The sequence below is a fragment of the Mastigoproctus giganteus genome, chromosome 11 (genome assembly GCF_048544385.1).
Source record: "Mastigoproctus giganteus isolate SK-2022 chromosome 11, ASM4854438v1, whole genome shotgun sequence".
Taxonomy (NCBI): Eukaryota; Metazoa; Arthropoda; class Arachnida; order Uropygi; family Thelyphonidae; genus Mastigoproctus; species Mastigoproctus giganteus.
In genome coordinates, this window is record NC_143585.1 from 40,601,090 (window position 1) to 40,623,907 (window position 22,818).

Below are 22,818 nucleotides of genomic sequence, written 5' to 3' on the forward strand. Positions count from 1 at the left end.
GGAGAAATCTGCCAACTGTCAACTCTTAAAACTATTGCAAAACTTTACATCTGATTAATGATCACAAATATGGATACCAACAAAGTCAATCTTCTGATGATACAATTACTTATGTCACTCATCTTTGAACAAATTCGATGGAACTCAGGCAATTGCTCTTTATATTTCTAAACAGAATTCTATTTTATAGCCTGCTGACTGTTTTATGCAAATGGGTAGCCAGCTCTCTCTAACTTCTCCACTAATGCTAGGTTCAGTTCTTTCTTCCTCTCTTTTCCTCTTAAATATAAATGACTTCATCTGCTGAATGAAAATCCTATCCATAATTTAGCCAATGACAGCACACTATCAGTTTTAAAAACCTTGCTCTGCACAAACAGTCTCAACTTTTTGAATAGCGACCACTAATTCCTCAAATGCTGATCTCTGGGTAAATCTCCAATGGGGCTGAAGAAAACTATTAATTTCAATCTTCTAAAACACAGTCCTGTATTATTTCACACAAAAAAGAGAGTACTGCTCATATGCTTATCTTTAATGACACTTAGATCTCTAGAGAAGAACACATCTTTAATAGGAATTATCCTGACTTGTAAACTCTCTTGACAATAAGCATATCTCAAATATTGCTTCCTCTGCATCTAAACAACTGAATTTTCTCTTTTCCTCTAAGTTACTTTTCTTGTAAACAGCTGATCACTGTATACAAATCTCAAATCCATCCTACCATGAAATATTTTTTCCACATCTGGTAATCTCAAAACCTCTCTAAGGCTTTTAGGCTCTATCCAAGGGCAGTCAGGTTAATTAATGGCCCATCGTTTACAAAGTTCCCCACTTTCTGTCTGACAGACATTAAATTTCTACTATGTAGTCCGATGAACAGCATCCATGGATACTTCCAGGGATGCTGTTCTTCTGAACTGGCATCTGTAATTCCCACTCTCTTCCAAACCATTCTAACATGTGCTGCAACCAGTTAGCATTCATTCATCATGTGATTTCAAACTCACAAAACCAATTTTTTCTCTTCCTTATTTATCCCTTCTACTTCTGTTCTCTGGAACTTTCTCTACCATGTATTTTTTTTTAAAATTACAATCTACAGAAATTCAATTAAAATATCAATATGTATGTTTTGTCTTCTCAAGCACATGCATAGTACTATAGGTTCTATAGTACCATTTGTGTTTGGGGTTTTCATTAAAAAATATCTGTAAAATAATTACACACTATACTGAACAATCGCTTGGTTCTTTCTGCGTTCACAACACAAATTAATGATCTGGTATACAACATTTCTTGCGGTGATTGCGACTCGTCTTACCAAGGTTTGACGTGATTTTCTCTGAATATTCGTGTAAATCAACATGACGCCTCAGTTCGTGCTTCTCGTTCAGCAGCGTCAGAATTAGCCTTTCATGCCATTAACGAAAAACATACTTTTTTATTTAACAAGGCCAAAATACTTAATGTTCAACGTAATTATACGCAACTATTAATTGCAGAAACCATAGAAATTAAATTACACGAGAATTCTGTTAATGTTCGGCGGCCATATTTGATCTCCGATGCGTGGACCTTTACGCGCATGCACGAAGACAAATAATCACTATTTAAGTTTCAGGTTCGACCCTATTTGGTAATTTTCATTTCTATGATCACGACATACAGTAGAAAAGCGTTGTCAGCTTCAGGAAGAAAAATCGTTTTGAATATTTCGTTAGATTCTTTTTAATTTTTAATTGCTTTAAATTGATTTTTAATTTTTAATTGCATTAAATTGATTTTAATTGTGTTAAATTGATTTTTAATTATGTTAAATTCATTTGAATTGTGTTAAATTGGTTTTTAATTATTTATTTTTTACTCTAATGTAAGTTTTTGTTTTTTCGTTTTAATTTCTGGAGAGTATCATATGGAAGTGTTCTACGTACTATACTGAGGTAAACTCCTCTTATTATTTTACAAATATTAATATCAAGGCAGAACGTATTGAGTATTACAGCTCTGATTCATACTATTTAATTAAAAATATCATAATGATTTGCCTGTACCGACAGCACATATTTGTGGTCTCATAAAATGTAATAAAAAAAAATCATAATGATTTGCCTGTATCAATAGTACATATTTGTGGTCTCATGAAATGTAATATAAAAATAAAATCAGACCACAATAAATTATTAAAATGGATGCTACTCATATAAGTATAGATCAAACAGCTATAAGCAGACAACCGCTTACATATCATATAAACAGTTAATTCTTACCTGATGCAAAATGGATAAACTTAAAATGATAATTTCATAAAGAACTTACCAAGCCAGGTGAGAAGTACCTAGGATTTTTCTCAGATGGCATCCACACCAGAGTATATTCTACTAAAAAAACCAGAAAGTTGTTATCATAAACGTGAAGCCATTCTCGTTTTCTCCAATGTGAATCATCAAATTCGACCAAGATCTGAAATAAAAATATGAATAAATATCGGTTAATGTATAATTATACTGCTATTCTGACTCACTCTGTATCAAAAACATAATAATAATAATAATAATAGCAATAATAATGACCATCCCAATTACTGAGTCAACCACCGGCATGGTGCAAAGAGCCTCCATAAAAACCTAGCAGAAATAGGCCTCCCAGAAAACAGTTACATGAAACTCCAGAAAGCCATGATCCTGAACACCTGTAAGATAGTACAAGAGTTCCTCAACCAACAGTAATAATAATAATGATAATCAGACACAACCCACCACCCCATGCACTTGGTACTAGTACCTGTCACGGAGGTGAAAAACCCAATAAAGGAGAAAAAGGGTTTTTTTTACAATAATAAAAACAGCATTTATACCTTTTAAAGCAAAAATGAACAGCTAATTTTCACAACTAAGAGTGCACTATATTCCATTTCTTAATTTTAATAATTGGCAGATACCTAAGGCTACAAAGTGATTATTTTAAATTAGAACCCAAGAAAATGGAAATAACATGAGTCAGCTTAGAAAGCAGAATGTCAGAGATTTTATGGCCTGCTGGAAATCGTCACAGAACAAGCAAATACATGGACATAAACAAATTATGGGTAAGAACAGGTACATGTATACTTGCATGTACCCTATCCTACTAGGAGGAAGTAAATAAATTTGATGAATTTGAAGTCCTGATTAAGTTAAAGGCAACAAGAGGTAGAAATACTCTTGATCTGATTATCAGCAGTTATTCTTCATGCATTAAGAATCTGCAGTTAAAAGACAATCTGGGTAGCAGTGACCACAATGTGCTGATGTGGCATGTACTTAAAGACATAACTACTGTGAACAGCAAGGAGGAGGGCTGTTACTTTTATTACACATAGTTTTTACACATACTTTTATTATCACATAGTTTTTACATGCTTTATCAGACACTCAGTCTAAAACACTGATGGATCTAATATCTTTCTATCTCAGAAGATTTAGGAGAAGTCCGGTTGGCCTGCCTCCCTAAAATCCACTCATGCACACCTTCTCGATGGTAAGCCATGTTACGTCACTTAGTTGGCAACAAATGTGTAGAGTGATTCTTTTCAAGATGCCTGGTCAGCGTGAAGAGGAAAAGACCAAATCCTCCAGCACATGACAGCAAGACGAAACAAATAGCCTTCAGTCCCCAGCGGCTTTCACTCTCCCTCTTACGGCAGCAACAGGATCAGAGTGGAAGCAGACAGTGCTAAGAATCTCTGGGTATGACCACACTGCCATGCACAAAAACTGAACTTGGCCTGTTACAACATAAGATCTCTGATCGGTGAAGAAAGGATATTAGAGTTGGAACAGGAATAAGAAAATGTGAACTGGAATATCATCGGTTTGGCTGAAACAAGAAGAAGAAGAAATGAATCACTTACAAGTTTATCAATTTTTTTTTTTTTTTTTTTGATTTGGTAGTTGTTGGCGCATCGGCTTCTGTGGCCATATTGCACCTCCCAAGGTTTTTGCAGTACTCTGATCCAAGCCCGAGGCGGGAATCGAACCCGCGACCTTTGGGTTGCCGGGCAGGTACTTTACCCACTCGGCTAGCCCGGTCGGCTAGTTTATCAATTGGAAATCTGCTGTACACCAATGGAAACAGTGAAGGTTGAGTTGGCTTTCTGGTCCATAAAGATATAAAAAAAAAAAACATTTTGGAATTCAAAAGTATATCACCAGGGGTGTCAAGACTACTACTCAGGATTTCTAAGAAGTACAAGCGAAAGGTTATAATGATTTATGCACCAACATCGAGCCATGATGATTAAGAGGTTGAAGAAAAGTACACCAAAATTGAGAGTCTTCTAGATGAGCAGATAACCAACTACGCTATCATTATGGGGGACTTCAATGCTAAGGTTGGAAAGAGACAGAACAGTGCAGAAAGGGGAACTATAGGAAATTTTGGAATTGATGAAAGAGGTGAAAGACATGGAATTTGCAGAATCTCGATGAATGTCAGTAATAAATGCTATTTTCAAGAAAACGGTGACCAGAAAGTGGACATGGAAGAGTCCAAATCGATTAACAACTAATGAAATTGACTTCGTCCTCACTAACAGAAGATATCCTGTGAATAATGTTACCGTCCTGTACAAGGTAAATGTTGGAAGTGATCTCAGAATGGTAAGATGCACACTTGATATAGATGTAAGAAAAGAAAGAAAAAAATGGCTGGAATAAATAATACGAAGGTCTTGGAGATAACAGAAGAGGAGAAAAAGCAATATGCACTGGAACTTAAGAACAAGTTTGAGCTTCTGCAGGCAGCTCAGGACCAAGATATTGATGAGGAATATTACAATTTTGTGAGAGTGAAAAAACCCAAGAAATCTATAGGTAAAAAGAAATCCAAAGACAAAAGAATTTGTCAAGAAACACTTGTCATGATGAACCAAAGACGACAAATGAAAAGCAAGATAAAAACTGACAAGGATAAAACTGAGTGTACTGAGTTATGCAAAGCCATTACAAAAAGACTCAGAGAGGACATAAGAAGATTTAACACAAAAAAAGTAGAACAAACATTACGGGAAAACAAAGGACTTAAATCAGCAGCCATGAGCAGTAATACAGAAAGACAAATGATACTGAAACTGAAGAATAGCGATGGTGTACATATAAATAGCAGAGAAGGCATAATTCAAATAGCAGAAGACTACTATAGAGAACTATACAAGAAGTGAGGGAATGATGCCACAGTGGGGACGATGGATCACAAATTAGTAACACATACGACATACCTGATATCCTTCCTGATGAGGTAGAAAATGCATTGAAGAAAATGAAGAATCAGAAAGCCCCAGAGGAAGATGAAGTTACTGTAGAGTTATTAAAATTGGGAGGAAGAGACGTGGCACAAAAACTGGCAAGACTCTTCACAAAATACATTAGAAAAGGTGTGAGGCCTAAGGAGTGGAATAATGCAACAATAGTTTTGCTGCATAAGAAAGGAGATAAATCAGAAACTGGAAATTATAGACCAATTAGCTTGTTATCCCACATCTACAAGTTGTTCACAAGGGTCATTACTAACAAATTAGAAAGAATACTTGATGAGAATCAACCAAAAGGGCAAGCTGGCTTTAGGACAGGATTCTCAACTATGGATCACCTTCACGTAATATCACAGCTAATGGAGAAAGCAAAAGAAAATAAAACACCATTATGTCTGGCATTTGTGGATTATGAAAAGGCATTTGACTCCATACAGAATACGGCAATGTTTTGGGCACTGGAAAGACAAGGCATAGATACCCCGTATATTATGATTTTGAAGAAAATATATGAGAATGCTACCTCCTTTATTAGACTTGACAAAGACAGTAATAAATTTAAAATTGACAAGGAGACACAATATCTCCGAAGCTGTTTACTGCTGAAGCTTTCAGAAGATTAGACTGGTCGCAGAAAGGAGTCAATGTGAATGGAGAGTAGTAGTAATAGTGGCATGTGATGCAAGAAAGCAAGTGTATGAGCTTAGGCAGCATCAGCCAAAAAAAAAAAAAAAAAAAATAACACCATTCCCTCCAAATGCCTGTCCAGTTCCTCCTTAAATTTATTCAACCTATCAACTTCCACAACGACAGATGGAAGTTTGTTCCAGCAATTAACCACCCGCTGGCTAAAGGCAAATTTCCGCACATCTATTCTACATCTGTCTTTTCTTAATTTGAATTTATGCCCCCTTAGGTTCGTAATCTGAACAAGTGGAAGGATCCCATTAGAATTCAACGTGCTCAACCTACTCAAGGCCTTATACACTTCAATCAGATCACCGAGCAGGTCTCTAGTCTCCAGCCACTGCAATTTGCAGAACTTAAGCCTCTCTTGGTAAGAGGATCCCTTCATTCCCCTCACCAATCTTGTTGCCCTTCTCTGTACATGCTCAAGTAAATCTACATCCTTCCTAAAATGAGGCCTCCAGACCTGTACGCAGTACTCAAGGCGTGGCCTGACCATTGCCTTATACAGAGGGATAATCACCTCCTTTTCCCTGCTAGCAAAATTCCTATATATCCTTGACAAAACCCCATGACCTGCCCTGGCAGCCTGTCTGCATTGTCCGGAAAACTTCATATCTGACTGCACAATTACTCCCAGGTCTTTTTCATTTTCTACCACCTTAAGTGTAGTACCACACAGTTGGTACGTTTCTCTGGGGTTACTTCTACCCATATGCAGTACTTTGCATTTGTCAAGGTTAAACTTCAGTTGCCACTTCTTAGCCCATCTGCCCAAATTACCTAGATCCTGTTGCAGTAGCACACTGCAATTACTGTCATTAACAACTGCTGACCCAAAAATACAGAACCCAGTCCAAAACAAATGGTGGATATAACTGGACAGTTGAGTTGACTCCGCCCGCCTGGCAGGTCCTAAAAAACCAAAGCAGGATTTTTGTCGAGTGGAGCTGCCTCCGTTTTAGAGAGCATGTGGCCATAAACCCTGCCAACCTTTGTATCATCTGCAAACTTCGACATTAAGCCTGATATACCTTCATCAATATCATTGATAAATATACAAAACAACAGTGGACCTAACACCGAACCCTATCGGACTCCACTAATAACATTAGTCCAAGAAGAGCAGCACCCATTGATTACCACCCTCTGTCTTCTCCCACTTAACCATCCTTTTATCCATTGTAGCAACTTATCCTTAATACCATTCTGCTCCAATTTGTACAATAGTCTTCCATGCGCAACAGTGTCAAAAGCTTTCCTGAAATCCAAATATATGATATCAAAATTATTTTTTGCATCCAGTTCCTTTGTAACCACATCATAATATCCTATCAAATTTGTCAGACAAGACTTTCCCTTAACAAACCCATGCTGTGTCTGAATTATTGCTGCAGTCTTGTCTAGATGATCCTGCAATGCATCTTTAACCAGCGACTCCATTATTTTACCTGGAACAGAAGTTAAACTAACTGGTCTGTAATTACTCGTGTCACCCTTCGATCCCCCTTTGTGAATTGAGGATACATTTGCACATCTCCAGTCCGTGAGAACCTCCCCTGAGTCCAAGGATGCTCTCATAATTATGGCTAAGGGTTTGCTTAGTTGCTTTGCCGCCTCCTTTAATATAACTGGATAGATCATATCCACCCCAGGTGCTTTTCTTATGTTTAACTTCAACAATTTCTCCTCCACTTTGCTTTCAGTTATTCCAAAATCATTAAGTATCCTGCTACAATTTGATAACCTTCTGCTATTTTCAAACCTTAATAATTCCTCATGTGTTAATGTAGATGCCAAAATACTCATTCAGTTTGTTTGCTATCTGAGCAGGATCATCAACAGTCGAACCATCGATGTCAAGTGGACCAATCAGATTCATCCCGTTCCTTTTAGAATTTATATAAGTAAGGAAATCCTTGCTGTTTTTCTTAGCATCTTTTGCCAAGGATTTCTCGTAATCTGCCTTCGCCTCCCAAACCTCCTTTGTCACCTGATTACAGACTAACTTATATCTGCCATAGGCTTCTGAGTCGCTTGATAATTTATATGCATCCCATGCATTTTTCTTCTCTGTCATGAGTCTCATTAGTTCATTAGATAACCATTTAGGCCTAAACCTTGAACAATATTTCTTAATATGTATGAAACTTTTAGTAGCTTCCACGATTAATTTCTTGAATGCTTCCCACTTAGAATTTACTGTTGGTAACATCGTCAGTTGGTCCCACTGTACAGAATTTAAAAACTGTCGGAGACCGCTGTACTCACCTTTACGGAAGCAAAAACCCTTTCCTTTACCCCTGATGGTAATTGTTGTTGTTTGTTGGATTACTGATGCAAGGGCTACTAAGGCCATAATGCACCTATTTCAATCTTATTTGATACATGATTGTTATATTAAATAAAAGGATTCAGATCAGGTGATATTTGTTTATCAATTTGAGGAAGGTAAAAACATCATTAATATCTTGTCGGTCTCCGAGAACCTGTTGTAAGGTAAGTTTATTAGAAGAATATAGATGTGAAGAGAAAGCTGTTTTTCGTTCTCTCAGATATAATGGGCATTCAATGATCAAGTGGTTTACTGTGAGTTGAGTTTGACAGTTGCTGCATAGTGGAGGGTCATCCTGAGTGAGTAAATAACTATGAGTTAGGTGAGTATGTCCTATTCGAATTCTAGCAAGTACTACTTCTTCCTTTCTATTGCCTCTTAGGCTTGATAGACACTTCTTGTGATCGTTTTTAATCTGAAAAAAGCTTATTGCTTTTTTCTCCCTGCCAAATGGATAGCCATTTTTTTCTGACATTGGTATGTATGATGCGTTTTAAATCTGTGTAAGGTATCTGCATGTCTGATTTTATGTGACTGGCGTTCTTGGCTGCAAGATCCGCTTGTTCGTTTCCTCTGATTCCAGAGTGCCCAGGTATCCAACAGAAATTAATTTTTGCCTGTTTGCAAGAAGCTGCACTAACTTGGTTTGAATTTGTTGTAGAAACGGATGACTGGAAGGAAATTTACACTGAACAGCAGAACAGCACTTAAGGAATTGGTGTAGATAATAGTTTGAGGATATAATGACTGTTTTACATTGTCTAGAGCCATCAGGATAGCATACAGTTCTGCGGTGTAAATACTGTACTCCAAAGGGAGCTGCTGGGATATTGTATTGTTTGGTAGAACTGCAGCTGCTCCAACTTTACTATCTGTCTTGGAACCATCAGTGTAAATTTGGGTAAAACTAGAGAACTGAAAAGAGTGAGTTGCATGGATCTGCTGAATACTGAAATTTGGAAGTGCATTCTTTCCCCATTGTTGGAAATGTTGGCCAACATTGGCCAAGGGTATTTGCCATGGTGGCATAGCCGTGCTAATATCTAGAATTATGTCATTCATATTTAGTTTCCTGTACGTAGTTATGCTTTGTAATCTAATGCCACATGGTTTATTCTGCAAAGGTTTATTCTGGTACAAATTATGCCATTTTGGGGTGAATAAATACTGTTTTATAGGATGATGTGGGAAACTTCTGATTTTTGCTGCATAACTTAATAACAGAGCTTGCCGACAAAGAAATAGGGGTGGTTCATGTGCTTCCGTATAGAGACTCTGAACTGGCGATGTACGAAAAGCTCCCAGTGCAATTCGGAGGGGCATTGTGATGTACTGGGTCGAGCCATTTTAATACACTTTCTCTAGCTGAGGCATATGCAGGTGACCCATAGTCTAGTTTGGATCTTATGAGCGACCGGTATAAGTGCAGCAGCATGTACCGATCTGCACCCCATGACATAGCAGAAATTGCCCTGAGGAGATTCAGCTTCTTTAGACAGGTTGTACGAATGTGTTTAATATGCTCTAAGAAACTAAGTTTTCTATCCAGAATTAGTCCAAGAAAGCTAATACTCTGTTGAAAAGAAATTGGATGAGAATCAAGATGTAAATCGGGATCTGGATGTAAATTCCGTTTACGGAAAAAATGAATTGCTGTTGTTTTTTGTTTTGAAAGTCTGTATCCATTATTTTTGGCCCACTGAACAAGCTTGTTAATTGTACCTTGAAGCTGCCTTTCAATGAAACGCATGTTTTGTGAGTGGCTTGAGATTGCCAGATCGTCGGCATACAGATAAGTTTCAACTGTGTCGGGAATACATTTTGTAATGGAATTAATCCTGAGAGAGAAGAGCGTGGCACTAAGCACAGAACCCTGAGGGACCCCCTCTTCTTGCACAAATGTTTGGGAGAGAGCGGAGTGAAATCGTACCTGAAAGGTCATATTGCTCAAAAAGGTCTGGATAAATTTTGGAAGATGACCACGAATACCGGATTCATAGAGATCGTGAAGAATTCCATACCGCCAGGTTGTATCAAAAGCTTTTTCGATGTCAAGACATATCATCACTAGGTGTTCGTTCCTGAGAAATGCATTTCGGATGTTTCCTTCAGCTTTGACCATAAGGTCAAGTATTGATCTAGTTCTTCGAAATCCATATTGATTTTGACTTAGAAATGCATTCAGTCTCTAGGAACCATGTCAATCTGGCATTAATTATTTTTTCTAATGCTTTTCCTATACAACTAGTTAACGCTTTCGGTCGGTAATTTGCTGGATCTGAATGGTCCTTTCCTGGTTTTGGGAAAGCTAATACAATAGAATGACGCCAACTGGTAGGGTAGTAGTCTTCGCCAAAGATTGTTTTAGCAGAGCAGAAAGGGATTCTTCACTCATGTGATATATCATGGCACAGTACACTCCATCAGGGCCAGCACCACTATTTTTGGATCTTGCAAGTGCGCTACGTAACTCTGCCATGGTAAGGGGTACATTATATAGATGCTGTCGTGAAGTACTGAAATTGAGATTATATTTTTCTGCTTGTATTTTATGTGCCTGGAAACTTGGCTCAAATGAGGTTACAGCGGAGATTTTTTCAAAGGTTTCACCTAATGTATTAGAAATATCGAGAGGATTGCAGATTTCTTTGCCTTTTAGATATATTATCGGAGTGGTTATAGGCGGATATTTTCCATTAATTCTTCGAACTTTAGTCCAAACAGTTCTGATATTTGTGGTCCTGTTTATAGAGGAGGCATATTTAGACCATGTCTCTTTTTTGCTTATTCGTTGTATGTGACGAGATTTAGCTCTAGCTTTCTTGAACTGTATGAGATTAGCTGTGGTTGGGTATTTACGAAATAAGTTCCAGTATCTATTCTTCTCTTTTTTCGCACTGCTACCATATGCTTCATTCCACCATATTTTTGGGTGGGAGCGAGTTTTCATGGATGATCTGGGTATACTGGTTTCTGCAGCTGCTATCATTTGCTGAGTTATGTAAGTTATGGCAGAGTCAATGGTGAGAGTCTCAATAGTCTGAATATCTAGATGTGCCAGCTCTTGATATTTCTTCCAGTTAGCTTTGTCAAATTTCCAAACAGTTTTTATCTCAGTTTGAGGAGGAGAGTTAGCCGATAGTGTGCATATTACTGGAAAGTGGTCACTATTTCGCAGGTTATCAGTGACCGTCCAATCAATAAGAGGAAGGAGGTTTGGCGAGCATATTGAAAGATCAATTGCAGAAGTTGACCTTGAGGAAAGATGCACGTACGTGTGAGTCCCATTGTTTAATAATGTTAAGTTGTGCCTTTCAAGAAATTTTTCAATTAACTGACCTCTCTTATCGAGGTGCGAGGAACCCCATGGGGGGTGATGCCCATTCCAGTCACCCAAGATACAGAAAGGTGGTGGCAGCTGAGTAACTAAATCATTCAAATCTGCTAGAGAGTATGAATAGTTTGGCGAAAGGTATATGGAAACAACTGTTACTGCTATCTTAACCATAACTCTAGCAGCAATTGCTTCTAAAGTTGTTTGCAGTGGGACTGGTCTGAAAGGAGTTCTGGAGTTTACTAGCAATGCTACACCTCCATGTGCTGTATTAGAGTCGTTCCTATCCTTTCTAAGCATTATATGATGTTTTATGCTCATAGTTATTTTAGGGGTCAGGTTTGTTTCCTGTAGACAAAGAACAGCAGGCTTATATTCGGTAATTAAGTCATAAACATCGTCTGAGTTAGCTGGGAGTCCGCGACAATTCCATTGAATGATTCTATGCATTATCGGGTGTGTCTGTTTGCTTACGGGATGTGGTCTGTTTGCGCCTGTCTAGTCTTTTTTCCCTTTTTGGGAAATTTGGTCTAGTGACGTCCATGTCCTCCTCTTCTGCATGAAGTTCAAGAAGTGGGTCATCTCGGTGTGAATTTCTATCTATGTCCATGGTATCAGTACTGGTTTTTTGATTATTTCTTTCAGAGCTTGTTTGATTAACTGGCTGTTGTACAGAATTTTTATCTGGCGGTATTGTCAATGGTGTGTTTACCGAATGAGTTGGTTGCTGTTGGGTAGGCTGTTCTTTTAGTGTAGAGAGGACTGACCTGGCCCAATCAGAAATTGAGATGCTTGGCGGAACTGAACAATCTGTTTGTACTGTTATGGATCGTTGCTTTTTTACAACTGAAGAATAAGATGGCAATTTATTTGAAATTAAACAATGTCTTTTTGCTTCTTGGTATGGCACCTTGTGTTCCACTTTGTACTTTTGTATATTCTTTTCAGTCTACCACTGGATGTACTCCTTTGAAAATGCTGAATGATTGCCCTTACAGTTTGGGCAGCTTTGTATTTCAGTGGGGCAGTCTGTGTGAACATGCTCTTTTGAACCACAGGAGGCACAGGTGGTTACACCCCTGCAGACTGCTTGTGAGTGTCCAAATTTTTGGCATTTAAAACACCGGACTGGGTTTGGAATATAAGGTCGAATTTTGCACCTTAAATATCCAGCTTTAACAGTTGTTGGTAAAATTGGTGTTTTAAATGTAAGAATGACCGTTCGGGTAGGAGTAAGAACCCCATCTTTCTTAATGACTATCCTTTTGGCATTTATTACATTTTGATCGCTTAATTCCTGAACGATTTCCTCCTCAGATACGTTAAGGAGATCCCACTCGGCTATTACCCCTTTAGAGGAGTTTAAGGTGGCATGGAGGGTAACCTTTGTGGGAATTCCACCAAAAGTCGATATTTTTAATAGCTTTTCCGAGTGTTTATTCTGGTTCATCTCCACTAGAAGGTCTCCGGATTTTAATCTTCGAACCATTTTTGGTGGGCCCGCCACATCCTCAAGACATTTCTGTATTAAGAATGGGGAGAGCTTACTCAAAGGATTGTCAGTCAAAGAATGCAGTATCAAAAAAAGAGGAGCAGGGGTTTCTGTTCCTTCTTTTTTCTGCCGTTTTGCATTTCCTGCATTTAACTCTTCTCTGTTTGAGAGATCTGGATCATGAGATCCATAAGTGGTATGTCTATTTATGTCCATCTTTGCTCCTTTTTGCCCCGGGAGAGTGTTTTTCTTCTCCCAGGTTTCCAGCCCCGCCACGTGGAGGAAGGAGCGGTGCCACCAGTGACCAAGCGGTTTAGAGGTTTAGTTAGGTTAGTACAGATTGTATATATATATATACACAAGGAAAGAAAGGTGTATTTCCTTTCTGGATTCTACTTCAAAGCTTTTAAGTAAAGAATCACTTAAGAAAAACAAGAAGAATAGTGACACTGGAAAATAAATATAACTAATCCGCTGAGAAAGAACGCTATGTACGCACAAAATATCGCTTGGCACTCGGGGCCCTGATGGTAATTAAATCTTTAAGTAAATCCCACATCAGTACACTGTGATCACTGCCACCTAGTGGTGCCTTTATCTGCAAATTCTTAATACACGAATGATCACTGCTGATAACCAGATCAAGAGTATTACTTTCTCTGGTTGCCTCTTGAACATGCTGCTGCAGAAAACAATCATCCAATAAATCCACAAAAGTCTGACTAGTGTGTGAGTGACAAAGCCGCAAGTTCCAGTCAATATCTGGGAAGTTAAAATCCCCCATTATAAGACATTCCGATTTACTAGCCCACTCTATTTCTCTGTACAATTGTTCACTGTACTCATTCGAGTCATTAGGCCTATAACACACTCCTACTCTTATTTTTGCTTTTGCAGTGCTTATGTCACACCAAACTGACTCAACAGTGCACTGTTCATCTATATCAACTGGATGCACTTCTTTTGATTTTATGTTTTTCTTAATTAACAGCATAACACCTCCCTCCCTTTCAATCCTGTCTATCCTTTCTGTACACATTGTGCTCCCCAAATTCCAGTTCAGCATTCCTTATATCTGTGTGACACCACGTCTCCGCTATCCCAACAATATCCGCCTTTGATGTCTTGACCAACACTTCAAATTCATCAAATTTATTTACTATACTTCTAGCATTGGTATAAATGCAAGCATACATGCTCCTACTCCTATTCTTAGTTACCCTAACACATCCCATATACCCACCTATTTCAGATGACTGCCATCCGTCCCTGAAATCCCCAACACCCCATGCTCCAAGTCGCTACTTATTCTAATAGAAGTTGTGCAAGAATCACCTTCACCTCTGCCTACGGCTACTGTTAAACTATTAGTCCTTGTATCCCCCCCAAGCCATCAGTTTTCCGACCCACCTAACACTGCCTCGATAGCATCAGCAAATATTCTTGCACCCTTTCTATTTAAGTGTATCCCATCCCTATGGAAGCAGTCTCTCCTGTTCACAAGTACAGTCCAGGCTGAAAAAAATTCTACCCCCTTGAGCCTTGCACATTCTTTCCAGGGCCGAATTGATCGACAAGGCTCTCATCATATACTCCCTTCTATCATGTACTGAACTGCAGATACTTTCAAATTCAACCCTAATTCTCGGCTTTTGTTCAACAGTGACCTGTACTTGTTAAGTAATTCTGCCGGTCTCCTACTCCTAATATAATTAGTGCCAACGTGTACAACTATATCACCTTTTGTGCCCTTAAAAGATGTTATCCGCTCTACAACGTCATCAACCTTTGCCCCTGGCAGACATACCCTGGTCCTGTTCCACCTATCCTTTTTACAAAGCATGTTTCCTGTTTCCCTGACAATAGAATCACCAACAACTACTAGTTCCTGTGGGACCAGCGCATTCTGCCTTGGGGGTTGCCGCTGTGTTGCGTGATGACCAAGTGCAAGCTCTGGCGTTGATGTGGGCAGCTGAGAGCCTGATGGGCCCCTCAATTTAGATCTTTCGAGGGCATCCACCCTGTCCTTCAAACTCTCATATAGGCCCATAACAACGCTGAGTTGTCGCCTGATTTCCTTACACTCCTTACATCACGTGCACACACAAAGACATCCCCCCCATGGCAATGTCATGTTCCGTTCCAGAGAGTTCGGCAAACATTTCACAAGTTGCACATTTTTTTAGGCTGTGATGCTTTGGAGAATCGTTCCCCCTCAGTTCTCCCCTGAGTCACAGCACTCCTGCCACTTTGTGCCCGTTGCTTTGCTGCTCTAGTTTGGGGCATGATACTTTAAATTAATAAAATCAATAAATTAAATTAATTAAATGTCAGATCTACGATATCTAACAGAAACAGTGAGGCATATTACTTTATAAATTATACGTTAGAGCTATCTAACTACCTCAATTAAAAATTTGAATTCCCTAGCACTATATACAAAAACAATGGCTGCAAGATTCGAACGAAATAATGGTTTTACGTATCTATTAAGTATTACGTATATCTACAAAAACTGTTTATCTAAATTAAAATAAAAATAACCAGCGTAACTATAACTATAAGACTATGTATTAAGTACAATATAAAATAAAAATTATGTAAATAAAAAGGCAAACACTTATCGTTTTTTTTGGAGCCTGCAACTGACAGCTGTAATTTTTAAAGAGAGTCAGCGTCCTCTGTACCTAAACCATTTACGATTTGCAGATGACATTGTGGTCATAAGCCACGATCCCAAAGAATTAGAGGAAAATCTTAATCAGTTATGCACAGTTAGTAAGGATTTTGGACTAAAGATGAATATGGCTAAAACAAAGTAATAATGAACAAGTATGCCATAGAAAGGGATATAATGATTGAAGGAGCAGTAATTGAAAAGGTGGAGTCATATACTTATCTGGGACAATTCATCAGCTGTAATAATGATAAATGGCTGGAAGTCAAGAGAAGAATAAAGTATGGATGGATAGCGTTCAGGAAATATAGTCACATACTGAGGAACAAACCCCAATTTGTCTGAAACGTAAAATAATGTATACTACCCACCATGACTTACGGAAGTGAAACTTGGGCACTCACCAAAGGAATGAAAGAAAAGCTGGGAACGACACAGCGAAGAATGGAACAAATTATATTGGGAATCAGACTGTTAGATAAAAAGAGAAACACGTGGATTAGGCAGCAAACTCAAGTAAAGGACATTCTTATCAAAACTAAAGAACTAAAATGGTCTTGGGCAGGACACACAGCTCGAAGACATGATGACAGATGGACTAAGAGAATAACAGAATGGTACCCAAGAGGAGCTAGAAGAAAACCTGGAAAACAACCACAGAAATGGACGGATGAAATTCATGAGTTTGTGGGTAGTAAATGGATGGCCATTGCACAAAACAGAAGGAACTGGAAAGTTGCTGGAGAGGCCTTCATCCTGTAGTGCAGGGGTGGCCAACTTAATTTGTGTGCGATCTACCTTTTTTATTCAAAATGTGCCACGATCTACCATCTCAAGAATTTCATTGCACATGGTTAAAAGAGTTAATCAACACATACTGAAAATTGTTTATAAATTTTAAAATTAAATACAATTCAGAATTCTTATTTTAAATTAACATATATTTAAAGTTTTAATTTATGTGAAGTTTGTGTCTTCATGTCATCTGTCAAGCTTTCAAAATGGGGGACATACTGTGATAAGGCCAACCATAAAGAATCTTCCATATGCAAGTCCGTAAGAGTAGAGCGATTCTTCTTTGTTTGTTTGAAATACAAAAAAGCCGATTCACATAGACATGTGGGGCCAAAACAGGAATTTAAAAGTTCACTGCATTTTTTTACATCTAGGTACTTTTCTCAGCAAACATATTTCCAAACATTGTCTTCTTCTGATGATCTGGCTTTTAGAAAGATATCATTTCGCAATGTAATAATTTCATTTTCAAGTAATATTTCTCCATGTGAAAAATCTCAGCGATTTTTTCTGCAATTTGTTTTGTATCTAAGTCGACATTAAATGGATAAAAATGTATTGAACAATGTCTTCGATTGTTTTAAAATCATCGAATCTGGTTTCAAAATCATCCACAACTTTCTCAATTTCAGAAACATATTTCCCATTATTAAATTCAAAAACAGGTTTTCACATCTGGTGAGTATAGGCTTGGCACACCCAGGATCCTGAGTTGGATATCATCATTCTTCTCTTTCTTGGTGATTTCTTTCTACTTCTGTCTCTCTCTCTCTCTCTCAGGGTAAATCAGAAATTTTTTTTTGGCTGGTTTTTTGCATAAACCTCACGCTTCCTTGCACCATACAACTAATAATAATAATAAATAATATTTTTGCAAATGATCTTGCATATTTACAAAATGATAGAATTTTTTTTTTTCTTTGAGATCCTTAGCCATTGCCAAAAATTGATATTTATATGCAGAAATACTACTAATCATGACACCCACATTTTTATTTTTCCCAAATTCAGATCACCTTAATTTTCTGGTAAAATCTGACAGAAAAGCCAGATTACACAACCGCTCCGTGTTGCAATTATCATGTAGCTGCTGATAATCATCTCCCCTTTGATCAGCAATTTTTTTAAAATTTCATTCAGCAAATTTCGAAATCTCTGTAGAAACTTACTCCGATTCAGCCACCTCACGTTTGTTTCATTTTCATCGAGTTGCATTTTGAAATCTCTCTTTTTGAAGGGACTGTCCTCCGATAGAATTCACGATTTCGAAAGCTATGTCCATAACATTTTTAGTATTTAATCTTTTGCTGGCTAACACTTGTTGGTGGATGATACAGTGGTAACCAAAAAAAATCTGGGAATTTGTCATCCTTTTGTCACAATGCGATGAATTTGTTAAGATGCCCCGTCATTGCCTTAACTCCATCTGTTGTTATTGACATGAGCTTAAATAGTGGTAATTTAATTTTTCAATAAAATTTTTGACTGCTTTAAATATATCAAGACTTCTAGTTCTTTCTTTTAATGAAACCATATCCTGTAGCTCTTCTCTAGTGGCAGAATCATCGAAAACCATACGAATAAAAACGAGCAATTGAGCTATATCACTGACGTCTGTAGATTCATCCACAGATGTGAAGAAAAGGTCACACAATTAGCCAATTGAGCATGCAATTGTTCGCTCACATTTTTACTCATTTTTTCGATGCATCACATCACAGTATTTCGAGATAATTGCAGATCTTGAAAGGCACTTTTAAGCATTGCAAATCAAACAAAAACATTTTTCTTTTATCATTACAAAAAAATATTCTAGTTCCCACTCTTGATGAAAATGATACATTTTACTCTTTTTCGTAGTATTCATTTTAAATCAAATGTATTAAATTAACATATAAGTACTGTCCAGTTATTAATATTAAGTAAGCTAAATAAGAATTCGACACATACACTGCTCTCCACAACGTAACTGCATGAATTTTCACAAGACAAGCCTAGCGGCTGCGCGGTGACAAAAGTAGTCACGTGGTTCAGCGGATTTGTAAAAATCGTATGCAGTGGGGCGCATAATAATAATAATAACATTTAGATTTTGACTAATCTATTTTTTATATATATTTAAAATTCATCGTGACGTGATCAACCGAAATTAAAGCCACGATCGACTTGTCGGCCACCCCTGCTGTAGTGGATTGATAATGGCTGACGATGATGACGTTATCATCTGATGATGTTACCAACAGCAAAATCTAAATGAAAAGCATTCAGGGAAGTAATTATAGAAGCTACTAGGCTTTTCATACCAACTTTTCATTTCAGGCTTAGACCTAAATGACTGTCAAATGAAGTGAGGAGACTGGTGGCAAAGAAGAAAAATGCAAGGAATGCATACAAATTATCAGGTGATACAGAAGCCTGTAGTTACTGGCTTGTAATCAAGTCACAAAGCAGGTTAGGCAAGCTAAGGCAGATTATGAGAAGTCTGCCACAAAGAATTGTAGATAAAAACAGCAATGCCTTCTATGTTTACATTAACAGAAGAAGGAAGAGGTGAATCATAATCAGCCTTTATGTCATTGGTCTAACTGGTGATGACACTGCCAGGGTCACTGACAAACTGAATGGGTATTTTGCAGCTACATTTACACCCAAGGAATTCTTTAGGAAAGCACATGCCAGAAGTTTATCAATCACTAACAGGGAGCTAAATGATTTTGTGATAACCAAGATGAAACTGGAACAAAAATTGTTGAAGCTAAAAATAAAAAAGGCACCTGGAATGGATGGGATCTATCCAATTATATAAAATGGGAGGAAGCAGCAAAGAAGGTAAGTAAACCCATAGCCATAATTATGAGGGCATCTTTGGATTCAGGGGAGGTTCCTAACTGGCGATCAACTGATGTGCAATTGTACCCTCAATCCACAAATGGAAGGGTGACATGCGTAATTACAGCCCTCTTAGTTTAATTTGGCTCCAGAGAGAAAATAATGGTGTCACTATTAAACTTCAGTTGCACTTCTCAGCCCATCTGCCTAACTTTTCTAGATCCTGTTATTGTCATTAACAAACCTGCCAACCTTTGTATCATCTGCAAACTTCAATAAAGCCTGATGTAACTTCATCAATATCATTGATAAATATACAAAACAACAATGGGCCAAACACCAAACCTTGGGGAACTCCAATAATAACATTAGTACACAAAGAGCATTGTCCACTGATTACCACTCTGTCTTCATCCACTCAACCACCATTTTATCCATTGCAGTAACTTGATCCTTAATGCCATACTGCTCCAATTTGTACAGAAGTCTTCTGTGTGCAACAGTATCAAAGGCTTTCTTGAAATCCAAGTATATGATATCAAAATCATTTTTTGCATCCAGTACTTTTGTAACCACATCATAGTATACAATCAAATTGGTCAGACAAGACTTCCCCTTAATAAACCCATGCTATGTCTGAATTATTACTGTAGTCTTCTCTACATGATCCTGCAATGCTTCTTTAACCAATTACTCCATTATTTGCTCTGGAACAGAAGTTACACTAACAGGTCTCTAATTACTCGTGTCACCCTTTGATCTCCCTTTATGAATTGGAGATACATTTGCAAATCTCTAGTCCGTGGTGACCGGTCCTGAATACAAGGATTCTCTCTTAATTATGTCTAAGGGTTTGCTTACTTCCTTCACTGACTCCCTTCATATAACTGGATAGATCCCATCTACTCCAAGTACCTTTCTTATGTTTAACTTCAACAATTTCTCTTCCACTTCCCTCTCAGTTATTGCAAAATCATTATGCTCTCTGTTAGAGTTTAATAAGCTTCTGTCCTCCACTTCCCTGCAGAATTCCTTATGTGTGAATGTAGATGCAAAATACTTGTTCAGTTTTTCAGCTATCTGAGCAGGATCGTCAACAGTCAAACCATCAATATCAAGTGGACCAACCTGATTCATCCCCTTCCTTCTAGGGGTTATATAAGTCTTAGCAAAGAAGTCTTTGCAGTTTTTCTTTGAATATTTTGCCAAAGATTTCTCATAATCTGCCTTTGCTTGCCTAACCTCCTTTATGACTTGATTACAGACTAGCTTATATCTACCATAGGCTTCTGTGTTGCCTGATAATTCATATACATCCCATGCATTTTTCTTTTCTGGTACGAGTCTCATTAGTTCATCTGACATCCATTTAGGCCTAAACCTTGAACAGTATTTCTTAGATGGTATGAAAAGCTTAGTAGCTTCCAAGATTAAATTCTTGAATGCTTCCCAAAACTAGAGAAGACTCTAGTAGTGGAGACTCTCCACTACTGGAGTTAGTTATTCGAAATAGTGCAATACCTAGTATCTCGTTGTGAAGGTAGCCACAATATGAGATAAAATCAAATGATGCCGTTACACTACTTATGTACTTAAACTTATGGGTAAACTATGGTGTATTTACACCAATATTATACAGTTAATTTCAACCCATAACATATGCCTTGTGCATTTAGTCTTCAAAATATTATCATTATCTAACCATTTGGCATCTCATATTGTGGAATTAACTTCGCAACCATGATGGCATGTCTGCATTAACAGGGTACCTGCCTGCCCACCGATGAGTGAGCCAACAAGCTCTGAAACGGTACCAGGGTAAGTGCCCATCCAATGATGTATAGGTCAATAGCCTTGGAACGGTCACCGGGGTGCCCTGATATTCACGGAGTTTCCAAGAATAGGTAACAACAGTCTTCTCTACTGGGGAAGCGTTGCCTATTCGAGGAATATATATGAGCTTTGAGTGTGAGTTGAAGGAGCAACTGTCCCTTTCTTGTTTCTGCAGCATTTCCTTCCTCTACCTCTCCTACTATCACCTTCCTACATCTTTACCTCTTTTCTAGTCTAATAGGGATAGTATGAGGATAACTGAGAACTTTATCCCATACCATATTTCAAAACGGTGCCGTCTCTCGATGTGTCCCAAATAACCGGAATCGACTGTATATCAGTTTTAACTGACACATACAGAAAATAAAAGTATGGGAGAATTTTTCTCAGTTATGTGAAATAGAGAACCGAGAACACATTATTTCTGCATTTCCTCCATACTGCCCATTCATTCCTCATTTCAGTACATAGCAAATTTGGCATGCTATAAACCATGTGAAATCTGAATGTCGCTAACTCATATCCCAAATTAATATTGCCTCTGGTGTTTTACTCTTGATTCAAAATAATAATGAAAAAAATATTAATGAATCTTTCAAAATCCTTATGTAAGACTACTGATGTCTACTCCATTATTCTTTATGGCCACAGCAGAAAACATTGTGTTTGCACAATAAGTTGCACTGGCATTGCACTACTTGCAAACAATTAGTCTATTTATTCATTTCTGGAAAAAATTATAAATTCAGTAGAGAGTTCTTTACAAAATAAAGCAGTCTATCTCATTTATGATTGTTATTTGATAACTAGAAGCCTTTTATGCTATAATTCTTTAAGTGTACTCATAAACTGTAATTTAAGTGACAATCAAAAAGAGTAATACATTTTTGGGAAATATGTTAATGCTAATAATAACAATACCATCAGAGACTCAGAAGCCTGCTGAAGGCAAAGCTGAATGGAGAGAACACAGTTAAAGCCATAAACACTTATGCAATCCCAGTGCTAACGTACTCCTTCGGGGTCATAGATTGGACTAACAGAGATGGAGGATTTCATGAAAAAGACAAGGACAATGATGACCAAGAGCCGCCAACACCACCTGAAGTCAGCCATGGAGAGACTGACAACTGCTCAGAAAGAAGGAACAAGGAGCCTGATAGACCTCATTGAGCAACAGAAAACAGCGATTGCTAACCTGGAAGATTACTTTCAGAAACACAGAGCATCGCTCCACCAGGCCATAAGGAAGATAGACAAGCGGTATATCCCACTCAACCTAAGCAAGCAGTCCCCTCCCAATCAGGAGGCACAAATGAAGCTAGAAAGATGGGCAGAGAAGACACTCCATAGTAGACACTACAATGATCTCCTTCAAGATCACATACATAAAATTGCTTCCAATGCACAGCTCACAAGCGGGATGCACTTCCCCTAGACTGAAGGATTCATGCTCGCCATCCAAGACCAGGTAATCAACAACTATAGAAAATACATTACCAAGAAGCCCGGAGTGTCTGATGATACATGTCAACGATGCCAC

General features: G+C 37.9%; 1 protein-coding gene across 2 annotated transcripts in view; it reads right to left on the reverse strand.

Annotated features, from left to right (window-relative positions):
* The window catches only part of LOC150077938 (uncharacterized), a 635,130-nt gene that overhangs the window by 599,864 nt on the left and 12,448 nt on the right, over positions 1 to 22,818 (reverse strand). For both annotated transcript variants that reach the window (XM_090384667.1, XM_090384666.1), the window contains exon 2: positions 2,323 to 2,466. In XM_090384667.1, coding sequence (XP_090240793.1) covers positions 2,323 to 2,466 — 144 coding nt within the window. The remainder of the gene's footprint in view (positions 1 to 2,322; positions 2,467 to 22,818) is intronic.